This window comes from Anolis carolinensis, unplaced genomic scaffold (assembly GCF_035594765.1).
Source record: "Anolis carolinensis isolate JA03-04 unplaced genomic scaffold, rAnoCar3.1.pri scaffold_11, whole genome shotgun sequence".
Lineage (NCBI taxonomy): Eukaryota > Metazoa > Chordata > Lepidosauria > Squamata > Dactyloidae > Anolis > Anolis carolinensis.
The window spans coordinates 14,603,260-14,626,268 of record NW_026943822.1 but is presented as its reverse complement, the minus strand read 5'-3'; the positions used below and the strand labels follow the sequence as shown (position 1 = coordinate 14,626,268).

General features: G+C 43.2%; 1 protein-coding gene across 2 annotated transcripts in view; it reads left to right on the top strand.

The window, feature by feature from the left end:
* The window catches only part of pde8a (phosphodiesterase 8A), a 161,996-nt gene that overhangs the window by 132,410 nt on the left and 6,577 nt on the right, over positions 1-23,009 (top strand). For both annotated transcript variants that reach the window (XM_062963228.1, XM_062963227.1), the window contains exons 13-19: positions 1,274-1,344; positions 2,343-2,507; positions 3,727-3,775; positions 5,142-5,277; positions 7,206-7,404; positions 16,825-17,042; positions 18,434-18,566. In XM_062963228.1, the coding sequence (XP_062819298.1) occupies positions 1,274-1,344; positions 2,343-2,507; positions 3,727-3,775; positions 5,142-5,277; positions 7,206-7,404; positions 16,825-17,042; positions 18,434-18,566 (971 nt within the window). The remainder of the gene's footprint in view (positions 1-1,273; positions 1,345-2,342; positions 2,508-3,726; positions 3,776-5,141; positions 5,278-7,205; positions 7,405-16,824; positions 17,043-18,433; positions 18,567-23,009) is intronic.

Sequence of the window (23,009 nt, the reverse complement as noted above, 5' to 3'; positions counted from 1 at the left end):
CCTACTTTCTATACCAGAGGTCCTCAAACTTTTAAAGCAGAGGGCCGGTCCACAATCCTTCAGACTGTGGAGGTGCCGAATTATCATTTGAAAAAAAAAAAACGAACAAATTCCTATGCACACTGCACATGTCTTATTTGTAGTGCAATGGAACAACAATAATGAAAGAACAATACAATATTTAAAAATGAAACAATTGTAACCAACATAAACCTACCAGAAGTGTGGGCCTGCTTCTGAACAATGAGATAGTCAAATTAATTAGGATTGTTGTTGTTGTGTGCCTTCAAGTCATTTCAGACTTTGGGCGAGCCTAAGTCCAAAATTATTTATTCATTTACTACATTTATGTATTACATTTATATCCCACCCTTCTCACCGCGAAGGGGACTCAGAGCAGCTGTATATACATACAATATATTATATTATTAGCATAGCACAATATGAGCATTATATATTACTATATTGAACTATACCACTATATTGTAATATTATATGTAATATATAACATAGAATTAATATTGTTATATGGTATTATTATTAGTATTATATTGTATAACATTATAATATTATTATCAATATTATATGTATATACAATATATTATATTATTAAAAATCATATAAAATATTATATTATAAAACTGAGGGTGGGGGCCAGGTAAATGACCTTGGAGGGCCGCATCCGGCCCCCGGGCCTTAGTTTGGGGACCCCTGTTCTATACAATCAAATGTTCTCACTCTTTTGATGTTAATTTATCTTATAAGGTAAAACTTCAATCAAAAATATATTTTAAAAAAAACCCAAAATAAAACATGCAAATGTGAGTAGATCAATAGGTACTGCTTCTGCAGGTGGTGCTCCATGCAGCCCTGCCAATGGCCACATGACCTTGGAGGTGTCTACGGGTAACGCAGGCTCTTCGACTTAGAAATGGAGATGAGCACCAACCTCCAGAGTCGGACACAACTAGATTTAATGTCAGGGGAAAACTTTTAAATCTATGATGACAGGTCCAACAAGCTTACACCAAAGAGCATAATGGAGTGGATAAAATACATTGAGTTGTTGGGAGAAAGACCACTATATAGAGCTGACTGTAGTTCAAATGTTGTGACCGTTATGACAGACCAGACAGTTGAACGGTAGGAAGAGGAGGTGACGACGATAATAATGATGTTGATGATGGAAGAAGAAGAGAATGATGTGAATTTGCATAGGCTATCATAAACTATTCGTGCCTGATGATGGATTTCATTTCATTTTTCCTCATAGGCAGTTCACAAAGAAGGCATTCATCGATGGCCAGAATACATTCCATGACAATTGAAGCACCTATTACAAAGGTGGGCAGGCTTGGTTATGCTTTGTTTTGGACCAAACGACTATCTGTTTCAGATTAATTCTTTTCATAAGAAATATAGATAACAAAAATTGTATTATTGATATTTTGACACCTCTAATATTTTTAAAAATATTATATATATTTTGTGGTACTATTTGATAGAATGTGGGGCCTCCGGTGGCTCAGTGTGTTAAAGCACTGAGCTGCTGAACTTGCGGACCAAAAGGACCAAAAGGTCGCAGGTTCGAATCCGGGGAGCGGAATGAGCGCCCGCTGTTAGCCCCAGCTCCTGCCAACCTAGCAGTTCGAAAACATGCACAGGTACCGCTCCGGCAGGAAGCTAATGGAGCTCCATTCAGTCATGCCAATGGCCACATGACCTTGGAGGTGTCTACGGACAACGCCGGCTCTTCGGCTTAGAAATGGAGATGAGCACCAACCCCCAGAGTCAGACACGACTAGACTTCACGTCACCTTTACCTTTTTTTAGGGGCAGCAGCAAAAATCATAGCATTTTTGTGGTAGGGTATATTTACATTTCAATGAAATGTGGATTTTTGTACTTTTTTAAACAAGAAAACATGCTTGATTAGATGACTTGATGACACTTAAGAACCTAGTTATCCCAGTGTATAACTAGGACCCACTGAAAGACCCACTGAAAATGCTAAATGACAACATAAAAATGTTCCTAGAAGTTGTTGTATGTCTTTCGGGCTGTGTGGCCATGTTCCAGAAGTATTCTCCCCTGACGTTTTGCCCACATCTATGGCAGGCATCCTCAGAGGTTGTGTGGTATGGCTCTGAGGATGCCTGCCATAGATGTGGGCGAAACGTCAGGAGAGAATACTTCTGGAACATGGCCACACAGCCCGAAAGATATACAACAACCCGGTGATCCCGGCCATGAAAGCCTTCGACAACACGTTCCTAGAAGTGTTTGTGGAAGGGAAAACCAGACTCTAGGATATATGGATTTTCTTCTTTCCTTCTGCTTAGGTAATCAATATTATCAATGCTGCCCAAGAAAGTAGTCCCATGCCAGTCGCTGAGGCTTTAGACCGAGTCCTTGAGATCCTGAGGACCACCGAGTTGTACTCTCCCCAACTTGGGACAAAGGATGAAGACCCGCATACGAACGACCTTGTTGGAGGTTTGATGACGGTAAGGAGAATCCCACAATGTTCATTTTGGATTTCCTATAGAATCTTAGACTTGAAGGGACTTGAATTGGGCCCAGTAATTTAGGCCAGATGATTTGAAGTTCTCATGGGGAAAACCATCTCATAAATCAACTCATATGAATATGCCACATTGCTTTGTATTATATTATACTAGCTGTGCCCGGCCATGCGTTGCTGTGGCTAAGTATGGTGGTATGGGAAATAAAGTATTGAGGAATTGGTGGTAGTTAAGGTCAAGGGTAAAGGTTTTCCCCTGATATTAAGTCCATTATAAATGGGTTATATAGCTGTGTGGAAGGGCCTTGAGTCTACACTGACATATAATCCAGTTCAAATCAGATAATCTGTATTTTATAGGCAGTGTGGAAGAGGGCTAAGTGAGGCCTAACTCTGCCTGTCCCCTGGGCTGAGTGGGTTGCTAGGAGACCAAGTGGGCGGAGCTTAGCCTTCTAACTGGCAGCAATGGGATAAAATCAATTATTCCTCTCCCTCTAATTAGGACTTTATTTTTCTTTTCTTTTTGTTATATGAACGTAGAGGCATGGATGAGGGGTTGTGCTGCCAAGTTTAGTGTTTCTGGGATGTGTAGTTTTGTTGTTTTGTCCTAGGCCGAAATTTCATTACCCTTTTATATATAGATTTTATCTGGATAATTTATTTTACAATTGTACTATATAGTTGTATATTTTGTATTATTCCTTCCCTCTGTATATGTATATTTGCATATACAGTAGAGTCTCACTTATCCAAGCTAAACAGGCCGGCAGAAGCTTGGATAAGCGAATATCTTGGATGGTTTAAGGAAAGGAAAAGCCTATTAAACATCAAACTAAGTTATGATTTTACAAATTAAGCACCAAAACATCATGTTATACAACAAATTTGACAGAAAAAGTAGTTCTATACACAGTAATGTTATGTTGTAATTACTGTATTTACGAATTTAGCACCAAAATATCATGATGTATTGAAAACATTGACTACAAATAGGCTTGGATAAGCAAGGCTTGGATAAGTGAGACTCTACTGTATTTTATATTATATACCTTTGCCAAGATGCAGCTGTTTTTGGTGTTTTTATTTGCACATTGATGACATTATATAACTAAATGATCATAATATTATTATTTCATTCAGTTAGAATAGTGAAGAGAAAGAAGTTCTCATTTATGATTTTTGTGATTCTCATTCTCAAACAGGATGGCTTGCGAAGATTATCAGGGAATGAATATATATTAGCGGCAAAACGTAAGTGTAATAATAATAAATAATAATAAACCTTATTTGTATACCGCCCTATTTCCCCAAAGGGACTCAGGGTGGATTCCAACATGTAAAGCAAACATTCAATTGCCGGGAAAAAAACTATACAGAAAATACATCGAAATAGACACATTCAACAATACAGCACAATCTAATTAACTTAGCAACCAAAATATCACCCTAAAATACCAAAAAAACTGTTAAAACACATTAAAATAAAATATTAAAAACCCATTTCTTTGTGGCGTAAAGTTTCTTTTCCAGTCCTTCAACTAGTCACGGTCCACGGAAATATGGGATATTATATATATATGTGTGTGTGTATATATATGTGTGTGTGTGTGTGTGTGTATGGGTGATAATAACAGTGGATGCAAAAATGTATTGTAGAATTCTATTGGATATTGAATATGAAATATTATTGTATTGAATATTGAAAATTGAATAGTGAATACTATGGATCTGCTGTATAACAAATGGTGTATATCAAAAGTTTTAATAAATATTATTTTTTTTAAAATATTATTTTTAAAGGATATATGTATTAATTCCTTGCAATTACTGCAACACCTTGCATTGGAGAAGCAGTTATACAAGTGACAAGCTGAATACAAAAAAACAGCCTATTGATTTGTCTTTCTAGTTTTTATTGCATGCCTGAATGTGTTCTTGCTTGCTCCGATCCTCAAAAAAAATGAAATTATTTAATAAATTATTAAGCCATTGTAGTAAAAAGGTATGATAGGCATTATGTGAAGGAACAGATGCTAATAATAATAAGAATAATAATAAGTTTATTTATATCCCGCCTCCATCTCCCCCGAAGGGGACTTGGGGCGGCTCACAGCAAAATCGGATACAAAACAATGATAAAATAAAATATGAAACATCAAAGAATAATAATAAAAACCAATAATAATATATACACAGCAGCCGAAAAAACACAATGCGGTATTAAAACATCGAATTAAAAACAATGAGTTTGCAATAGCGGATAAGCAAGGTGCACATTATGAGTTACAAATTTTAAATAGATAAAGTGCAATAGATTCATTTAAGATCACATTGGGTAGAGAGGAGCCCTGAATTAATGCTAAGAAGTATGATACAAATGGAAAAGTAAGTAAGTAAATGTCGACACCAACTCCATGCATTTCCTAGGGGTTTCTCAGGCAAGGAATAAGGTTAACTTCTTATTGCCCTTCTCTGAAATATAGTTGTATATGTTGACTGTCTCCCATACAAGTGCTAACCAAAGCTGACCCTGCTAAGCTTCCAAGATCAGACAGAGTCTGGTCCTAGAGTGTGCTTCTAATATCTTTTTTTTCCTACTCTCTGTTGTATCTTATAGAAACTCATCAGGTTCCAGGCAGTTTAATCTCACCAATCTCCCTTAATGACATACCACCTAGGATAGCAGAAGCAATGGAGAATGAAGAACATTGGGACTTTAACATTTTTGAATTGGAAGCAGCGACCCATAAAAGGTTTGTTAGAAAGAAAACAAACATCATGCAGCGAAGCGGTATAGAATTGCATTGCATTTTTATGCCTTCCTCCAAAAAGCTCGGGTTGTATATTCCTCCCCGCTCTGTTCTTTTCCTTCCGAAATGGATTGGGTTGAATGAGGGCAAATGACCGGAGGTTAACAATGTCTTGTAATGTTGTTATGAGCAAATCTTAAATACAGTAATTGTAATTCTAATCCATGAATAATTAATCGGACACAAAAACGGGGATCGTGTAGGAACCCCACCATCCTGCTCAACAACAATGTTGGCAAGCATCTGTTTTGCAGATAGCAATGGATTGGTTTCTCCCACCCTGGCCCTTCCACAGATATATAAACCCCACTTGCCTAGTTTCCAACAGACCTCACAACCTGCCTGCCATAGATGTGGGTGAAACGTCAGGAGAGAATGCTTCTGAAACATGGCCTTACAGCCCCGGAAAATGCACAACTCAGTAATTCTGGCCATGAAAGCCTTCGACAACACATTAAAACAATTACAGTAGAGTCTCACTTATCCAACATAAACGGGCCAACAGAATGTTGGATAAACGAATATGTTGGATAATAAGGAGGCATTAAGGAAAAGCCTATTACACATCAAATTAGGTTATGATTTTACAAATTAAGCACCAAAACATCATGTTATACAACAAATTTGACAGAAAAAGTAGTTCAATACACAGTAATGCTATGTAGTAATTACTGTATTTACGAATTTAGCACCAAAATATCACGATGTATTGAAAACATTGACTACAAAAATGCATTGGATAATCCAGAATGTTGGATAAGTGAGACTCTACTGTACTACTTTATTGGTTGCAAACACCAAAGGTAAACTATACATAACATTCAGCATCAGGGCTAAATTTTTGGCTACAGTCACAATATTTGTAAAAGGTCCTGTATGGTGTGAAAAATAAATCTTCAGGCTTTAGTAGCCGGAATCACTGGGTTGCTGTGAGTTTTCTGGGCTGTATGGTCATGTTCCAGAAGCATTCTCTCCTGACGTTTTGCCCACATCTATGGCAGGCATCCTCAGAGGTTGTGAGGTCTGTTAGAAACTAGGCAAGTGGGGTTTATACGTATATTCCACATATATCTGTGGAATGTCCAGGGTGGGAGACACCTTGTCTGTTTGAGGCAAGTGTGAAAGTTGCAATTGGCCACCTTGATTAGCATTTAATGGCCTTGCCACTGCAAAGCCTGGCTGCTTCCTGCCTAGGGGAATCCTTTGTTGGCTACCAGTATTAAACAGGGCAGTGAATAAAGAACAACACTCAGAAGACAGGGGAATTCCAGACAATATACAATCAAAGCCAGTTAACATCACCCAACAAAGGATTCCCCCCAGGCAGGAAGCAATCAGGCTTTGAAGCTGCAATTGGCCACGTTGAAGAGCATTTAATGGCCTTGTAGATTCAAAGCCTGGCTGCTTCCTGCCAGGGGGGATCCTGGGGGAACAGACAAGACATTTATATTCCACAGATATATAAACCCCACTTGCATAGTTTCCAATAGACCTCACAGCCTACCTGCCATAGATGTGGGTGAAACGTCAGGAGAGAATGCTTCTGAAACATGGTCTTACAGCCCAGAAAATGCACAACTCAGTCATTCTGGCCATGAAAGCCTTTGACAACACATTAAAACAATTAGTTGGATGCTGATCCAATTTCCACTGGCAGAGAGTTCCTCGGTTTGACTCTCCATCCAATTTGACTCTCCACTCCATTCTGTGTTGCTCCTTTATTGCATTTGTAAGGGACCTCAGATGCTAAAATCCAGATCCAATTCAATCTAAATCAGTAACTGTGATAGATGTCTGCAAGATATTGTTTTTATTTTGCTACAGAATTGGGAAGGAGTAAATGAACTGTTTTTTTCCTCAATTCTCTCCAGGCCTTTAGTTTACCTCGGTCTCAAAATGTTTGCCCGTTTCCAGCTCTGCGAATTCCTTAATTGCTCGGAGTCGACTCTGCGGGCATGGCTCCAAGTCATCGAAGCCAACTATCACTCGTCCAATGCCTATCACAACTCGACCCACTCGGCTGACGTCCTACATGCTACAGCCTATTTCCTTTCTAAAGAAAGGGTAAAAGTAAGTGTGCATCTGCCCAAAGGATCTGGAAGAAAGGGTCCATAGGCTGGTTAGCAGCCAGCTGCAATAAATCACTCTGACCAAGAGGTCATGAGTTTGAGGCCAGCTCGTGTCGGGGTGAGTACCCGACAATTAAAATAAAAAAAATATAGCCCCTGCTCGTTGCTGACCTAAGCAACCCGAAAGATAGTTGCATCTATCAAGTAGGAAATTTAGGTACCACTTATATGTGGGGAGGCTAATTTACGACACCATAAAAAAATCATCCAGCCGCCGTTGGAATGAGGAAGTGCTGTCGCAGTGGATGATGAAGCAGCTGCTTCCTCCGTGGCCGGAATCAAGCATACCCACTGGAAGCTGGAAACTGGAGAAGGTTTAAATTGCCTCTGCGTCTGTCTCTGTATCTGTTCTATGTTATATGGCATTGAATGTTTGCCTTATATGTGTACAATGTGATCTGCCCTGAGTCCCCTTCGGGGTGAGAAGGGCAGAATATAAATACTGTAATTAATTAATTAATTAATAATATTAACAACAACTTTATTTATACCTTGCCACCATCTCCCAGAAGGACTCAGGGCAGCTTTCAGAAGCACATACAAGCACCGTAACACATAAAAACAGAAGTAAAATTATCTTTTTGAAGCAAATGTACATGTTGCAAACTTGTCAATGGCAACATTTACACTTGCTTCAAAAAGAGAATGCAGGCTGCAATAAATCTTGCCAACCGGAAGGTTGACAGTTCAAAGCCTGGGTCAGGGTGAGCTCCTGACTTTTAGCCAAGCTTCTGCTTACATAGCAGTTTGAAAATAAATGTGAGTAGATAAATAGGAACTGCATTAAAGCGGGGAGAATCAGAAAAGGGGGAAGTTTACGAGGGAGATGGAGTGACAGCACCCCCGGTGGCCGGAACTGAGCACAGCCTCCAAAGATGCCGAAAGATGAGAAAGTCTATATTCAGTGTTCCCTCACTACTTCGCGGTTCACTTTTCGCGGATTTGCTGTTTTGCGATTTTTCAATAAACTCTAAAAGACTGTTATAAGTCATAAAAAATTACAATTTACAGCCTAAGAAAGGGAGGAGGAGAAGCCAAAGGGAGAGAAAAGGAACCTAAGTGGCAACAGAAGGAGAAGGAGGTGATTTATCAACACACAAGTGGTTGATAAAGACTTAAAATAGTGTATACCTACTAAAATAATGTATAAATATTAAAATAAATATAGTGTCCCTACTTCGCGGATTTTCACTTACTGCGGGTGGTCCTGGAACCTAACCCCAGCGATAAGTGAGGAAACACTGTATACGTCTATCTGTTGTCTGTCTTGTCATTGTTATAACCGGCTGTTGTGACTCAGCAGCAGAACCAGAGTGAGGATGAGGAAGGGGATTTTGGGTTTCAGATGCAGGAGCCAGAGGATGGGATGCAAGATGAATTCCAGGATGATTTCATGGGGCTGAGAAATCATGGAGTTATACAGGCTGGTTCAGAAGGGCAAGAAGCGCAGCCTGTGGATGAACTCCTGAACCAGCCTGTCATAGATAACAACCAGGGAGACATTCCCATGGGAAATAATGAGCTTGTCACGACCCAGGCTGCAGAGCACCAATAACCATACACCGAGGCCAGAATCTATCTAATATCTTTATTGAAGGAATATATAAAGTTAATAAAAACAAGTGTAGAAAATAGTCCAGAATTAGACCTTTCAGGAAAGGTCAGAATTAGCCCAAAAAAGCAATGTCAAATAAGAAATATTAAGGTCCAAAGTTGTAATCCAATAACCGAAACACTCACTTTGCCAAGCAAAGTGAGGGGAGATGACAAGGTCCTTTAGTCCATAAAACTTGAGCAAGGCTAGGAAATAACTTGATACTTGAAACAAGGCTTGAACGTGGAACAAGGTAACTAAGAACAAGAACAAGGTCCGTGGAATAACTTGGTAAAATCCGTGAAACAAGGCAAGGATTGATCCTGGGAAACAAGGCAAGGTCCGCAGGTAAACAAAGGCTGGGAAGCAAGGCGAAGGCTGGATAACAAGGCAAGGCTTGATCAGGAGCGAGGCTTGAATCGGAGCGCGCTGTCCAGACACAACTCGCTCCGTAGGCTGACGAATTGACTCCGCGAAGTTACTACGCGGGCAAAACACCTATATAGAGTCCAACTTTCTCACCAAAGCAGTTCTCTGGGAATCAGAAACGAAAGCTAAACTCTGAGACCAGATGTTAAACTCCTTAAAGATTCTCACGAGAACCAGTCTTAATTGGCAACATTCTTAGCTGCTATCCTCGCACTCCTGCGCGAAGCTGATTCCAAACTTCTCTGTTGTTTACAAAACTCCCGGCGCAAGAACACGGGAGAAGTAGGTTCTGGGGTTGTTTGACATACTTCTGGGAGACAACTTTCTTGCAGGTGCAAGGTCCCCAGATCGGCCTGGGAAAGATCTGGCTGAGAGGAATCCAGTTCAGACTGGGAAGGTAAAAAACCCAAGTTCTCATCTTCATCAGGGACTACAATGTCCTGAGCAGGACTGCAAGGCCCATGGGTCATCACACTATCCCCCTCCTCAAGCCCCCTCCCAAACTGGGACTCTCTCCCCGAGGCGCGAGGTCGCGGCTTGGCGGGATAGGTCTGATGAAAGCGGCGGGTTAGATCAGGAGCATGGACTGTGGAGGCGTCTTCCCAAGAGCGTTCCTCAGGGCCAAAACCCACCCAGTCAATGAGATATTGTAGGCGGCGGCGATGAAAGCGAGAATCCAAAATGTCCTCAACCTCGAACTCCTCCTCCCCATTCATCAAAACAGGAGGGGGGGCCGGTTGGTCTGTATCAGGACGCACACCATCCGCCGGAAGGAGCAGGGAGCGGTGAAACACTGGGTGAATGCGCATTGAACGCGGAAGTTGGAGTTTGAAAGTCACTGGGTTTAATTGCGCCACCACTGGATAGGGACCAATGAAACGGGCATCTAACTTCCGGCAAGGGCGGTGGGAGGGCAGAAAGCGAGTGGACAGAAAAACCCGATCTCCTACCTTGATTTCGGGGCCCGGCTGGCGATGTTTGTCAGCGTGGCGTTTATAGTCCTCCTTGGCTTGGCCCAGTTGCTGGAGCAAAAGTTGTTGCACCGCTGTGAGTTCCTGCAGCCAATCCTCAGCTGCGGGAACTTCTGAAGTTTCAATGACAGGGGGGAAGAAACGTGGATGGAAGCCGTAGTTTGCAAAGAACGGCGTTTCTTTTGTAGAAGCTTGAACTCCATTGTTGTAGGCAAACTCAGACAGTGGTAACAGAGAAGCCCAATTGTCCTGTTGATAGTTTACATAACAGCGAAGATACTGCTCCAAAGTGGCATTGGTGCGCTCCGTTTGCCCATCTGTTTGGGGATGATGAGCTGAAGATAAGCGAGAGTCTATGCCCAATAGTTTTTGTAGTGCCTTCCAAAAACGAGAGGTGAATTGAGATCCACGGTCTGTGACTAAACTCTTGGGCAATCCATGTAGTCTGAAAACATGTTGAAGGAATAGATCCGCAGTCTCTTTGGCCGTGGGAAGACCTTCACAGGGAATGAAATGGGCTAACTTGGTGAAAAGGTCCACCACCACTAGGATCGTGGTGAATCCACAGGAAGGTGGTAGGTCAGTGATGAAATCCGCAGAAATTATTTCCCATGGCCGAGATGGGGTAGGAAGGGGATGCAGAAGCCCTGAGGGCTTCTCCCTTCTTATCTTAGAGCGCTGGCATACTGGGCAGGTGTTGACATATTTTTCCACATCTTTGCGGATCTTGGGCCACCAAAAATCCCTTAGGATCAAATGCATGGTTTTAAATAGTCCGAAATGCCCTGCTGGTTTGCAGTCATGACACAGACGAAGCGCTTTCTCCCTGCCCGGTCCGGGTGGGATATAAACATGATTTCTATAGCATAGCAGTCCATCTTTAAGCGAAAAGGGAAAATGCAGACCTTGGCGAAGTTGGTCCTGCGCCCAGGCATCTGCTTGCTGACTAGCCCTGATTTCTTGAGCACAGATGGGTCCTGGAGTAGGGGAAGTTGAACCAATGGGAATGGATTTGGTGTTCCCCACCGTGAGCGTGGCAAAGTTCTCGGGTTGTAGCAGTTGGGATTCTAAGGTCTCCTTGCGTCCTGCAGCGTATTCCGGTTTACGTGACAGGGCGTCTGCTTGCTTGGTTTGGGCTGGGGTCACATAATGGATCTGGAAGTTGAAACGTTCAAAGAATAAAGCCCAACGTTGCTGCCTCTGATTTAGTTTGCGGGCAGTTCTTAGATGTTCTAGATTACGATGATCAGTGTGGACTTCAATGGGAAATTTGGCCCCTTCTAGCCAATGTCTCCAAGTTTCAAAGGCTGCCTTTATGGCCAGTAGTTCTTTTTCCCAAATGGTGTAATTTCTCTCTGGTGTGGTTAGTTGACGAGAGTAAAAGGCACAGGGATGGAGGTGATCTCCCACCGGTTGTAAGAGTACAGCCCCAATTGCCACATCAGAGGCGTCCGCTTGCACAACAAAAGGGGTTCCAGGATTTGGGTGCTGTAGAATTGGCTGGGAGGTGAATAGTTTCTTTAGTTGCTGGAACCCTTTCTCTGCTTGATCAGTCCAGCGGAAAGGCTGTTTTCCACGGATGCAGCTAGTGATGGGGTCGGACCAGCGGGCAAAATCTGGAATGAACTTGCGGTAATAGTTCGCGAACCCCAAGAAACGCTGCACCTCTTTCTTGTTTGTTGGCGCCCGCCATTCCAATACTGCTGAAACCTTGGCTGGATCCATGGAAAGCCCTAGAGGCGAGATGCGGTAACCAAGGAAATCTACCTCTTGTAGATCAAAGGCGCATTTTTCCAGCTTGGCATAAAGTCCATGATCCCGCAATCGTTGTAACACCATTTTGACGTGGTTCTCATGTTCTGATTGTGATCTAGAAAACACCAAAAAATCGTCCAGGTAAATTATCAAGAACCTGTCTAGATAGTCCTGAAAAATGTCATTGACAAAATGCTGGAACGTTGCGGGAGCTCCGCATAAACCGAAATTCATAACTCGGGACTCGAATAATCCGAATTTGGTCTGGAAGGCGGTCTTCCACTCGTCCCCTTCCCTGATGCGAACTAAGTTGTAAGCCCCCCGAAGATCCAGCTTGGTGTAAACCTTGGCTCCTCGAAGCCGATCCAGTAGATCCGAGATTAAGGGCAGGGGATAGCTGTTCCGCTTGGTGATATTGTTCAATGCTCTGTAGTCCACCACCAAGCGTAGTTCCCCTGACTTCTTCTTCACAAACATCACTGGGGAGGCGGCTGGGGATTGAGAGGGTCTGATGAATCCCTTGCGAAGGTTTGTCTCTAGGAATTCCCTGAGAGCTTCTTGCTCTGGTTCAGTCAGGGAGTAGAGATGCCCTCGCGGAATCGGGGCCCCCTCCACCAAGTCAATGGCACAGTCATAAGGTCTATGTGGGGGTAATTTTTCGGCTTCTTTCTCATTGAATACATCCCAATACTCGGAGTACTTCTTTGGCAAGGTGATGATGGGCTCGGTGTCTGTGGCATGACATACCTTGGCTACGAGGCAATGGTTTTGGCAGTACGGTGAAGCAAACTGCAGTTCTCTGTTGGACCAGGAGATGTTAGGGTCGTGGAGAGTCAGCCATGGAATTCCCAAAATCACAGGAAAATGGGGAACCTCGGTAACAAAGAAGGAAATCTCTTCCATATGTTCCCTTATCCACATCCTGGTGGGTTCCGACCACTGACTTACGGGGCCCGTCTTGAGGGGGCGGCCGTCTATGGCCTGCACCACACGGGCATTCTTGAAATCATGATATTGTAATCCCAGAGAGTCGGCATACTCTCTATCGATGAAATTGTTGGTAGCTCCAGAGTCTATCATAGCGTGGATCATGACGGGTCCCCTTTTTGCTGACCATAAAGTGACCACGAGAAGGAACAGGACCCCGGTTGGCGGCTCTTGGATGGATTTTTTGACCGGGTTGGCGAGCCTCTCTACACCCGGTCGTTGGCTTCCCCCGCCGGCTGTGTGCCAGTCGGCTCAGACGCCTTCGTCTCCGTGGAGGACGCCGCCGCAAGACGGGCGGCCGGCTTCCCTTTGGCTGGGCACTCTCTGGCGAAGTGGCCCCCGTTCCCGCAGTACCAGCAGAGGTTTAAGCGTTGACGACGGGCCTTCTCGGCGGCATCTAGTCTGGGACGCACATTGCCCAACTGCATCGGCACCTCCTCGCCTCCTCTGGGGTATGGGGTTGGCGGTGGGGGTCTCCACACTGGTCGTGGCTGAACGCTGGCGGGAGCGGGGGGTTTTGCCCCGGCTCTACTGCCCTGGCCTCGAACCCACTGTTTCCTGTTGGCAATCATGACTTCAGCCCGTAAACATTGATCAATGAGTGCCTCGAGGGTCTGGGGAGGGTCCACCTTGGAGATTTCTTCCAGCATTTCAATGTTGAGACCCTCCCGGAATTGTCCTCTGAGGGCTACATCGTTCCAGCCGGTGTTGTGGGCCAGCACTCGGAACTCGGCTATATACTGAGACATAGGTCTGTCTCCTTGGAAAAGGCGACGGAGTTTGTGACCGGCTGCCTCCAAATTGTCCTCGATTCCCCAAGTCTCCTTGAGGTGGTCCAAGAAGTGTTGCGCTGACCTTAGGTGTGGAGAGGCTTGATCGTACAGTGCCGTCGCCCAATTGGCCGCTGGCCCGTCTAGAAGACTGTAAACCCACGCCACTTTGATGTCTTCTTGGGGAAACTCGGCATCTCGGGCCTCTAGATAAGCTTGACATTGGCGACGGAAGACATGAACCTTAGAAGCTTCCCCAGTAAACTTGGTGGGCAACGCCATGGCCGGGAGGCGGACTCCGCGCTCCCGCAAGCCCTTTATTTCTCCATCCTGGGCGTTGAGTCTGTCGCGGATGCGATCCACCTCTTCCTTGTCGATGGTGTAGGTAATCGGCTGGCCGCTCGGCCCAGGTACGACTCCGGTGGACATTCTGGCCGAGGTTAATTGGTGCTTAGGGCGGCGGAGTCAAACTGTCACGACCCAGGCTGCAGAGCACCAATAACCATACACCGAGGCCAGAATCTATCTAATATCTTTATTGAAGGAATATATAAAGTTAATAAAAACAAGTGTAGAAAATAGTCCAGAATTAGACCTTTCAGGAAAGGTCAGAATTAGCCCAAAAAAGCAATGTCAAATAAGAAATATTAAGGTCCAAAGTTGTAATCCAATAACCGAAACACTCACTTTGCCAAGCAAAGTGAGGGGAGATGACAAGGTCCTTTAGTCCATAAAACTTGAGCAAGGCTAGGAAATAACTTGATACTTGAAACAAGGCTTGAACGTGGAACAAGGTAACTAAGAACAAGAACAAGGTCCGTGGAATAACTTGGTAAAATCCGTGAAACAAGGCAAGGATTGATCCTGGGAAACAAGGCAAGGTCCGCAGGTAAACAAAGGCTGGGAAGCAAGGCGAAGGCTGGATAACAAGGCAAGGCTTGATCAGGAGCGAGGCTTGAATCGGAGCGCGCTGTCCAGACACAACTCGCTCCGTAGGCTGACGAATTGACTCCGCGAAGTTACTACGCGGGCAAAACACCTATATAGAGTCCAACTTTCTCACCAAAGCAGTTCTCTGGGAATCAGAAACGAAAGCTAAACTCTGAGACCAGATGTTAAACTCCTTAAAGATTCTCACGAGAACCAGTCTTAATTGGCAACATTCTTAGCTGCTATCCTCGCACTCCTGCGCGAAGCTGATTCCAAACTTCTCTGTTGTTTACAAAACTCCCGGCGCAAGAACACGGGAGAAGTAGGTTCTGGGGTTGTTTGACATACTTCTGGGAGACAACTTTCTTGCAGGTGCAAGGTCCCCAGATCGGCCTGGGAAAGATCTGGCTGAGAGGAATCCAGTTCAGACTGGGAAGGTAAAAAACCCAAGTTCTCATCTTCATCAGGGACTACAATGTCCTGAGCAGGACTGCAAGGCCCATGGGTCATCACAGAGCTGGATTTGTCTCAGGCTCCTATTCAGGTGCAAGATAATGAATTAGTTGACCTTGACAATCAAGGAGCACCATTGCTATCTAGAGCAGATCGTTTGCAATGGAAAGGAATGCCTAGGCGCAGCCTGAGATTAGCTGGAAAATGGGAGGCCTCTGAAGGAAAGAGAAATGCATTTTTGGGTTGCTTTTAAAAGTGTGTGTTTAGAGACAATTCTTTGTCAAAGCAAATTCTCGCTTCATCAGAGTGGATGTGTCTTCTTGCCTGGAAATTCTTCTGTTCTTGAATCCTTGCAACCAGTGGACTAATGGACAGTGGACAGCCTGAAATACATACAACAACCCAGTAGACCAGGGGTCCCCAAACTAAGGCCCGGGGGCCACATGCGGCCCATCCAAGCCATTTATCCGGCCCCCGCTGCGGCAGCTCCCTCCTCCTCCTTCACCTGGTGCATGCCTTCCAAAGCTTTGCTTATTTATAATGGCATTTTTATTATTATTTAACTAATTATTAATTATCAAGGGGTGCTTTTGGTGCACAAAAGCAGAAGGGGGTTGGACTAAATAGCACAAGGGAGCTCTTCCAACTCTCGTTGTTGTTGTTGTTGGCACAAAGACATAGTATAACACAGGAAATGAGATCTATATGCTGGATTTCGAATCACAACATCACAAGTCGAATGCTTCCCAAGCGTTTATTATTATTATTATCAACAACATTGAGGGTGGGTGGCCATCTGTCAGGGGTGCTTTGTTTGTGCTTTTGGTGCACAAAGGCAGAAGAGGTTGAACTAAATGGCCCAAGGGGTCTCTTCCAACCCCCTTTATTATTTTGATGATGATTATTGATGCTGATTAACATTGAGGCTGTATTTGTTCCCATTTTGTTTTTCTTCTTCAAAATAAGATATGTGCAGTGTGCATATGAATTTGTTCATAGTTTTTTTTAAAAAAAAAAAAAACTATAGTCCAGCCCCCCAACAGTTTGAGAGACCGTGAACTAGCCCCCTGTTTAAAAAGTTTGGGGACCCCTGAAGTAGACTAACGTTTCTTAGAAAATGGACTCACGCTTTTTGACTAAAGATTTACTGACTCTTTTTGCAACTACTTTGGGATCTTTATTTCTGCCTGCTTTGTTTATATATATTCTGCTTTAGCTTAATAAAATTACAAAAGACTATTTTTTGTGTGTGGCTTGGTGTCAACAGCAAGGTGAACTAGTCTGAGGTGCGACACCGGCATTGAATGTTTGCCATATGTGTGTGTTTTGTGATCCGCCCTGTGATCGTGAAACCCACAAAAGTGGAGGTATGACTGTATACTCACATTCGTTCCAGAACTAGGATAAGCACACAGGCTTGTTTCAACTGTTCCCTGGATATTGTAAACATCTCTCTCTTCATTTTTCCCCAGCAAACTCTGGATCCGATCGATGAAGTCGCTGCCTTGATTGCTGCCACTGTTCATGACGTGGATCATCCCGGGCGCACAAACTCCTTCCTGTGCAACGCAGGCAGCGAGCTTGCCATTTTATACAACGACACGGCAGTCTTGGAAAGTCACCATGCAGCTTTGGCCTTCCAGATCACGATACGAGACGATAAGTGCAATATTTTTAAAAACATGGAGCGGTGAGTGTTTCTTTAAAAGATAGTGGTCACATGGGTATGCCATATGCATATGTTAACATGGGAGAGGTTGGACTAGATGGCCCTTTTAAATCCCAAATTTTGGGATTCTATGGCCTGTCAGAAAGCTCAGATCTCTCAGAACTCAAACTGTTGAAGCCAAAAGATAAATATTTGCCCAAGAGTGTAAGCTGAATTCCAAAAGTCAAAGAAAATAGTGTTATGGACTTTGTTTTCTACTCCAAAACCCAATTTCACGGCGTGTCCCTAGATTTTGATGCTACTCAACCTCCCCAACATTAAGAAACAAACTGAAAAATGAGTTAAGAAATGAATTAATTAAATCTGTATTTAATCATCATCAGAGGTCATTTTTAAAAGCTGTTCTCTGTTGTGTTTGTTGTTTTAAATCTCTTTTGTTTCCAGAGTGCTATTGTAATAATCAAGGCATGGAAGCAAGGAAATATTAAGAATAGTGTTTTTGTCTTTTTTCAAAAAGAATAGCAGCAATTTGTTGTCAAAGGCTTTCATGGCTGGAATCACTGGGTTGCTGTGAGTTTTCTGGACTGTATGGCCATGCTCCAGAAGCATTCTCTCCTGACGTTTCACCCACATCTATGGTAGGCATCCTCAGAGGTTGTGAGGTCTGTTGGAAACTAGGCAAGTGGGCTTTATATATCTGTAAAATAATGTCCAGGGTGGGAGAAAGAACTCTGATCTGTTTGAGGCGAGTGTGGATATTACAACTGGAAAACTTGATTAGCATTGAATAGCCATGCAACTTTAAAGCCTTGGTTGCTTCCTGTCTGGGGTAATTCTTTGTTGGGAGGTTAGCTGACCTTGATTGTTTCCTGTGTGGAATTCACGTGTTTATTGAGTGTTACTCTTTATTTACAATCAGGCTTTGACGCTGCAAGGCTATTCAGTGCTAATCAAGGTGGCCAATTGCAACATTCACACTTGCCTCCAGCAGAAAAGAGTTGTTTCTCCCACCCTTGACAGATAAACCCCACTTACCTAGTTTCCAACAGACCTCACAACCTCAGAAGATGCCTGCCATAGATGTGGGCAAAACATCAGGAGAGAATGCTTCTGGAACATGGCCATACAGCCCAGAAAACTCACAGTTACCCAATAGCAACAATTATTTATTAATTTCTCACATGTTGTGTCATTGTTTCCAAAAAAAAGAGTAATCTATCTGGAAGTTTACAGGATACATTTTAATCAATTGGTTAATGGGAGAAATTCAAAAGAGTTAATGGATGCATCTGAAAAGACTGAAATAGTTAATAGGCTAAAGTATAAAAAAGATAAATGCCTCAAAGTTCAAATAGTAGACAATCAGTCGCAGACATCCTCCTGAGCCTTTCCTCCACTCCTTCTTTGCCTAGAAACGAATATCGAACCCTCCGCCAAGCCATTATTGACATGGTCCTGGCCACAGAAATGACGAAGCACTTTGAACATGTCAACAAGTTTGTCAACAGCATCAACAAACCACTGGCCGCCCTTGAAGAGAATGGGGTAAGAGTCCCTTTGAAGAAGTAGAAGCAGCTGCAGGCGGAAGCTAGTGACTTAGCAGCTAGGGGAGATCATCCAGAATTTCGGAGTTCGATGCCATCTGTACGCAGATGACGCCCAACTCTATCACTCCTTTCCACCTACAGCTAAGGAGGCTGCCCAGGTCCTGAACGGGTGCTTGGTAGCTGTGACGATTTGAATGAAGGTGAACAAATTGAAATTGAATCCAAACAAGATAAAGGTACTCCTGGTCAGTAAAAAGGCCGAACAGAGTATAGGGTTACAGCTTGGATAGACGGGATTACACTCCCCCTGAAAGCAGAGGTTTGCAGTTTAGGAGTTCTTCTGGATTCTTAGCTGAGCCTGGAACCCCGGGTCTCGGCGGTGGCCAGGGGAGCTTTTTGCACAATTTAAAGTTGTAGGAGCCCCGGTGGCAAAGTGCATTAAAGCACTGAGCTGGAGACCGAAATGTCCCAGATTCAATCCCTGGGAGCGGCGTGAGCGGCCGCTGTTAGCTCCAGCTCCTGCCAACCTAGCAGTTCGAAAACATGCAAATGTGAGTAGATCAATAGGTACCGCTTTGGCGGGAAGGTAACAGCGCTCCATGCAGTCATGCCAATGGCCACATGACCTTGGCGGTGTCTATGGACAACGCCGGCTCTTGGGCTTAGAAATGGAGATGAGCACCAAACCCCAGAGTCAGACATGACTGGACTTAACGCCAGGGGAAAACCTTTACCTTTACCTTGCCAGCTGTGCCTGTATTTTGAGAAGCCAGATTTGGCCATGGTAGTTCACGCTCTTGTAACATCTTGAATAGACTACTGCAATGTGCTCTATATGGGGTTGCCTTTGAAGACTGTTCACAAGCTCCAAGTAGTCTAACGGGTGGGAGCCCGGCTGCTCACTAGAGCAGCTTAAAGGAAGAAGACATTCCCCCATTACATCAGCTCCACTCACTACCAGTTTGCTGCCGAGCACAATTCAAAGTGCTGGCTTAGCCTATAAAGCCCTAAACGGCTCTGGCCCAACTTACCAATCCAAACATATCTCTTAAGTTTAGAGCCTTAAGATCTGCTGGGGAGGCCCTGCAGATCTCTGTCCCACCCCCTTCGTAGTGTCACCCACTCCTCTTCTCTCCACTTTAATTATGGCTAGTGGCATGTGTAAATGTAAGATGTTATCATTTTGTAAACACACGTAAAACATGTATGTGTCAAGCATATTTTGCTGGTATGTATGGAAATATCAGTGTGTGAAGTAGTCCTTGGTCCAGAATTGAGTGGTAAGGAGCCCCGGTGGCGAAGTGTGTTAAAGCGCTGAGCTGCTGAACTTACTGACCGAAAGGTGCCAGGTTCAAATCCCGGGAGCGGCTTGAGCGCCCGCTGTTAGCTCCAGCTCCTGCCAACCTAGCAGTTCGAAAACATGCAAATGTGAGTAGATCAATAGGTACCACTCTGGCGGGAAGGTACCGGCACTCCAGGCAGTCATGCCAGTGGCCACATGACCTTGGAGGTGTCTACGGACAACGCCGGCTCTTCGGCTTAGAATTGGAGATGAGCACCAACCCCCAGAATCAGACATGACTATACCTTTACCTTGAACCACATTTGCTTCTCTCTCCTCTTCCGCCATTGTGTTTGAAGGATATGAACTCTTATATCATTCCTTCTTCCACACATTCCCCCTCACAAGCAGCTAAGGAAATGATTTCAACATTCGGGACAGTTGAGAACAGAGCTTTGGCATCTTCCATCAAGCACCTTGCCAACTCCAATTGGTTTTGTGCTGGTTTGATAATTCAGCATCCCAAGAAGAAGTCCCTTTCTCATTATGATTTTTAAAGAAGGTGCTGCTGAACAACCTCCTCCCGACAACAAAAATGGCTGGAAATTGATATCCCAGCTACTGTATTTCTTCCTTAATACGTACCGTATATACTCAAGTATAAGCTGACCCTAATATAAGCCGAGGCACCTAATTTTACCACAAAAAACTGGGGAAACTTATTGACTCGAGTATAAGCCGAGGGCGGAAAATGCAGCAGCTACTGGTAAATTTCAAAATGAAAATAGATCCCAAGGAAGTTATATTGAGGCATCAGTAGGTTAAAGGTTTTTCAATATTTACTGTATTTCAAAGAAAAACAGTAAACTAGCTCTGTAAGTGGAAAAGTAGGGTCAACAAAAACAATATGGTATTAACAATAACATAATAATAATGATAATAATAATAATAATAATAATAATAACAACAACTTCATTTTTACCCTGCCCTATGTCCCCATTTCCCTCCTGCAATATTTGCAAGCCCTATATATTTATGTTTATATTTCTCTAGAAATCTCTGTGTGTGTGTGTGTGTCTGTGCATTTCCCCTGCAATATTTGCAAGCCCTACATATCTATATTCATATATATCTATCTGGGCATCTCTCTCTATGTAATTATATCTGTATAGGATTTGCAAAGACTTGCAAACATGTGAGGCGAAAATTCATATATAAAATAATCTATACACATGGATACAGATATACAGGTACATTGAAATCTCTAGATATCTATATGTTTATAGGATTTGCATAGACTTGCAAAAACATATGAGGGGGAAATTCATATATAAAATTAATCTAGATAGATCGATACAAATATAAAGGTACATAGGGATTGCAAAGACTTGCAGGGGGAAATCCCTATATATCTGTAGCAGAGATTAACAAATATTTCAGGAGAAAATGCTTTTATAAGATTGATGGATATATATATATATATTCTTCTTCCTGACTTGCAAGGGCTTCTTTCCCTTTACAAAACATTCCCTTGGTTAAGAGCGAGGGAGGCTTTGGAAAAGAAAACATTGATAAAGGGAGGGTAAGCTTGACCTTGACCCAATTATAAGCTGGGGGAGGCTTTTTCAGCTCATAAATAAGGGCTGAAAAGCTCGGATTATCTTCGAGTATATACGGTAATATATTTTGTGTAGTGAGGGTACGAAGTTTATTGTTCTCTATCCAACTCTGTGCAGGAGGTGGCTGTTTGTATATTTTCACAAAGGGCTCCTTTGAGCTTCCCTTGAGATCTTGGCATTTATTCCGCTCCAAATTGGGTTGGTTCCAAGTATTTTGAAGTCAGCGAAACAAGAGCCGAAGCACCAATTCCGTTGGCTGGCCCAGCAGTTGGTCCTCGATGAACAATGGAAATCCCATTGAGGGATCATTGTAAAACATGATCAAATGGGGAAGCTGCGCATGGGATGGGAACATGGATCCCAGACTGGATGTCTCGATTCAGCCTATGCAGCATCAAAGCTTTGAATGATAGCTTAATTAATCAAGGACATCTGCCTTGCCCCCATCAATAGTAGTGTTTCTAATCGTACACACATGAGAAAGAGAGGAGAGAAAAATAACACAATGTAACAAAATTTGAAAAAAAAATCTGGTTTGAAAGTGTTGTTTCCTGTTTAATTGTGTGTTATTTTCTTGAAAAACTTTGTTTTTGTTTCTGCCACAAACTACAGTAGAGTCTCACTTATCCAACATAAACGGGCCAGCAGAACGTTGGATAAATGAATATGTTGGATAATAAGGAGGGATTAAGGAAAAGCGTATTAAACATCAAATTAGGTTATAATTTTACAAATTAAGCACCAAAACATCATGTTATACAACAAATCTGACAGAAAAAGTAGTTCAGTGCACAGTAATGCTATGTAGTAATTACTGTATTTATGAATTTAGCACCAAAATATCATGATGTATTGAAAACATTGACTACAAAAATGCGTTGGATAATCCAGAACGTTGGATAAGCGAGTGTTTCATAAGTGAGACTCTACTGTATGTTGAATCGGTTGAAACTCAATAAGGGGTTCATTAAAAAACTAGACCAAGATGTGCTGCAGGAAACTTTTTTCCCATATTTTTATGATAGAACCAATTAGGAAATGATACAGTAGAGTCTCACTTATCCACCACCAAACTTTGCCGCTTGGCTTGCATCCTCAACCAGTGCATGCGCTCAACTTTCCCGCATGCTCATCCTGGATTGCTCTTCTAAAGTTTTGCAAGAAGCACGCCTTTCCTGTCCCAAAAAAACGGTAGCCATAACCTTCCTTGCAGGCATTTGTAAAACAGAAGAGCGATCCAGGACGAGCATGGGGGAAAGTTGAGTGCATGCACATGCGCAGCTGCGGCAAGGGACGCCCGCCTGGTTGAGGACACAAGCCAAGTGGCAAAGTTTGGTGGAGAAGGACTTTCCAAACTCTTTTATCGCTATGAGAAGTGCCTAGATTTCAATGGGGACTATGTTGAGAAGTGGTATTTAGGTCTGGCTTTCAACTGCATATGGTAAATGTTTTCTCCTATACTTTGTTCATTTTTAATTCCAAAATGTAATCTACTTTCTGGATAGCCCTCGTAGATACATGCTATAGCGCAGGCATGGAC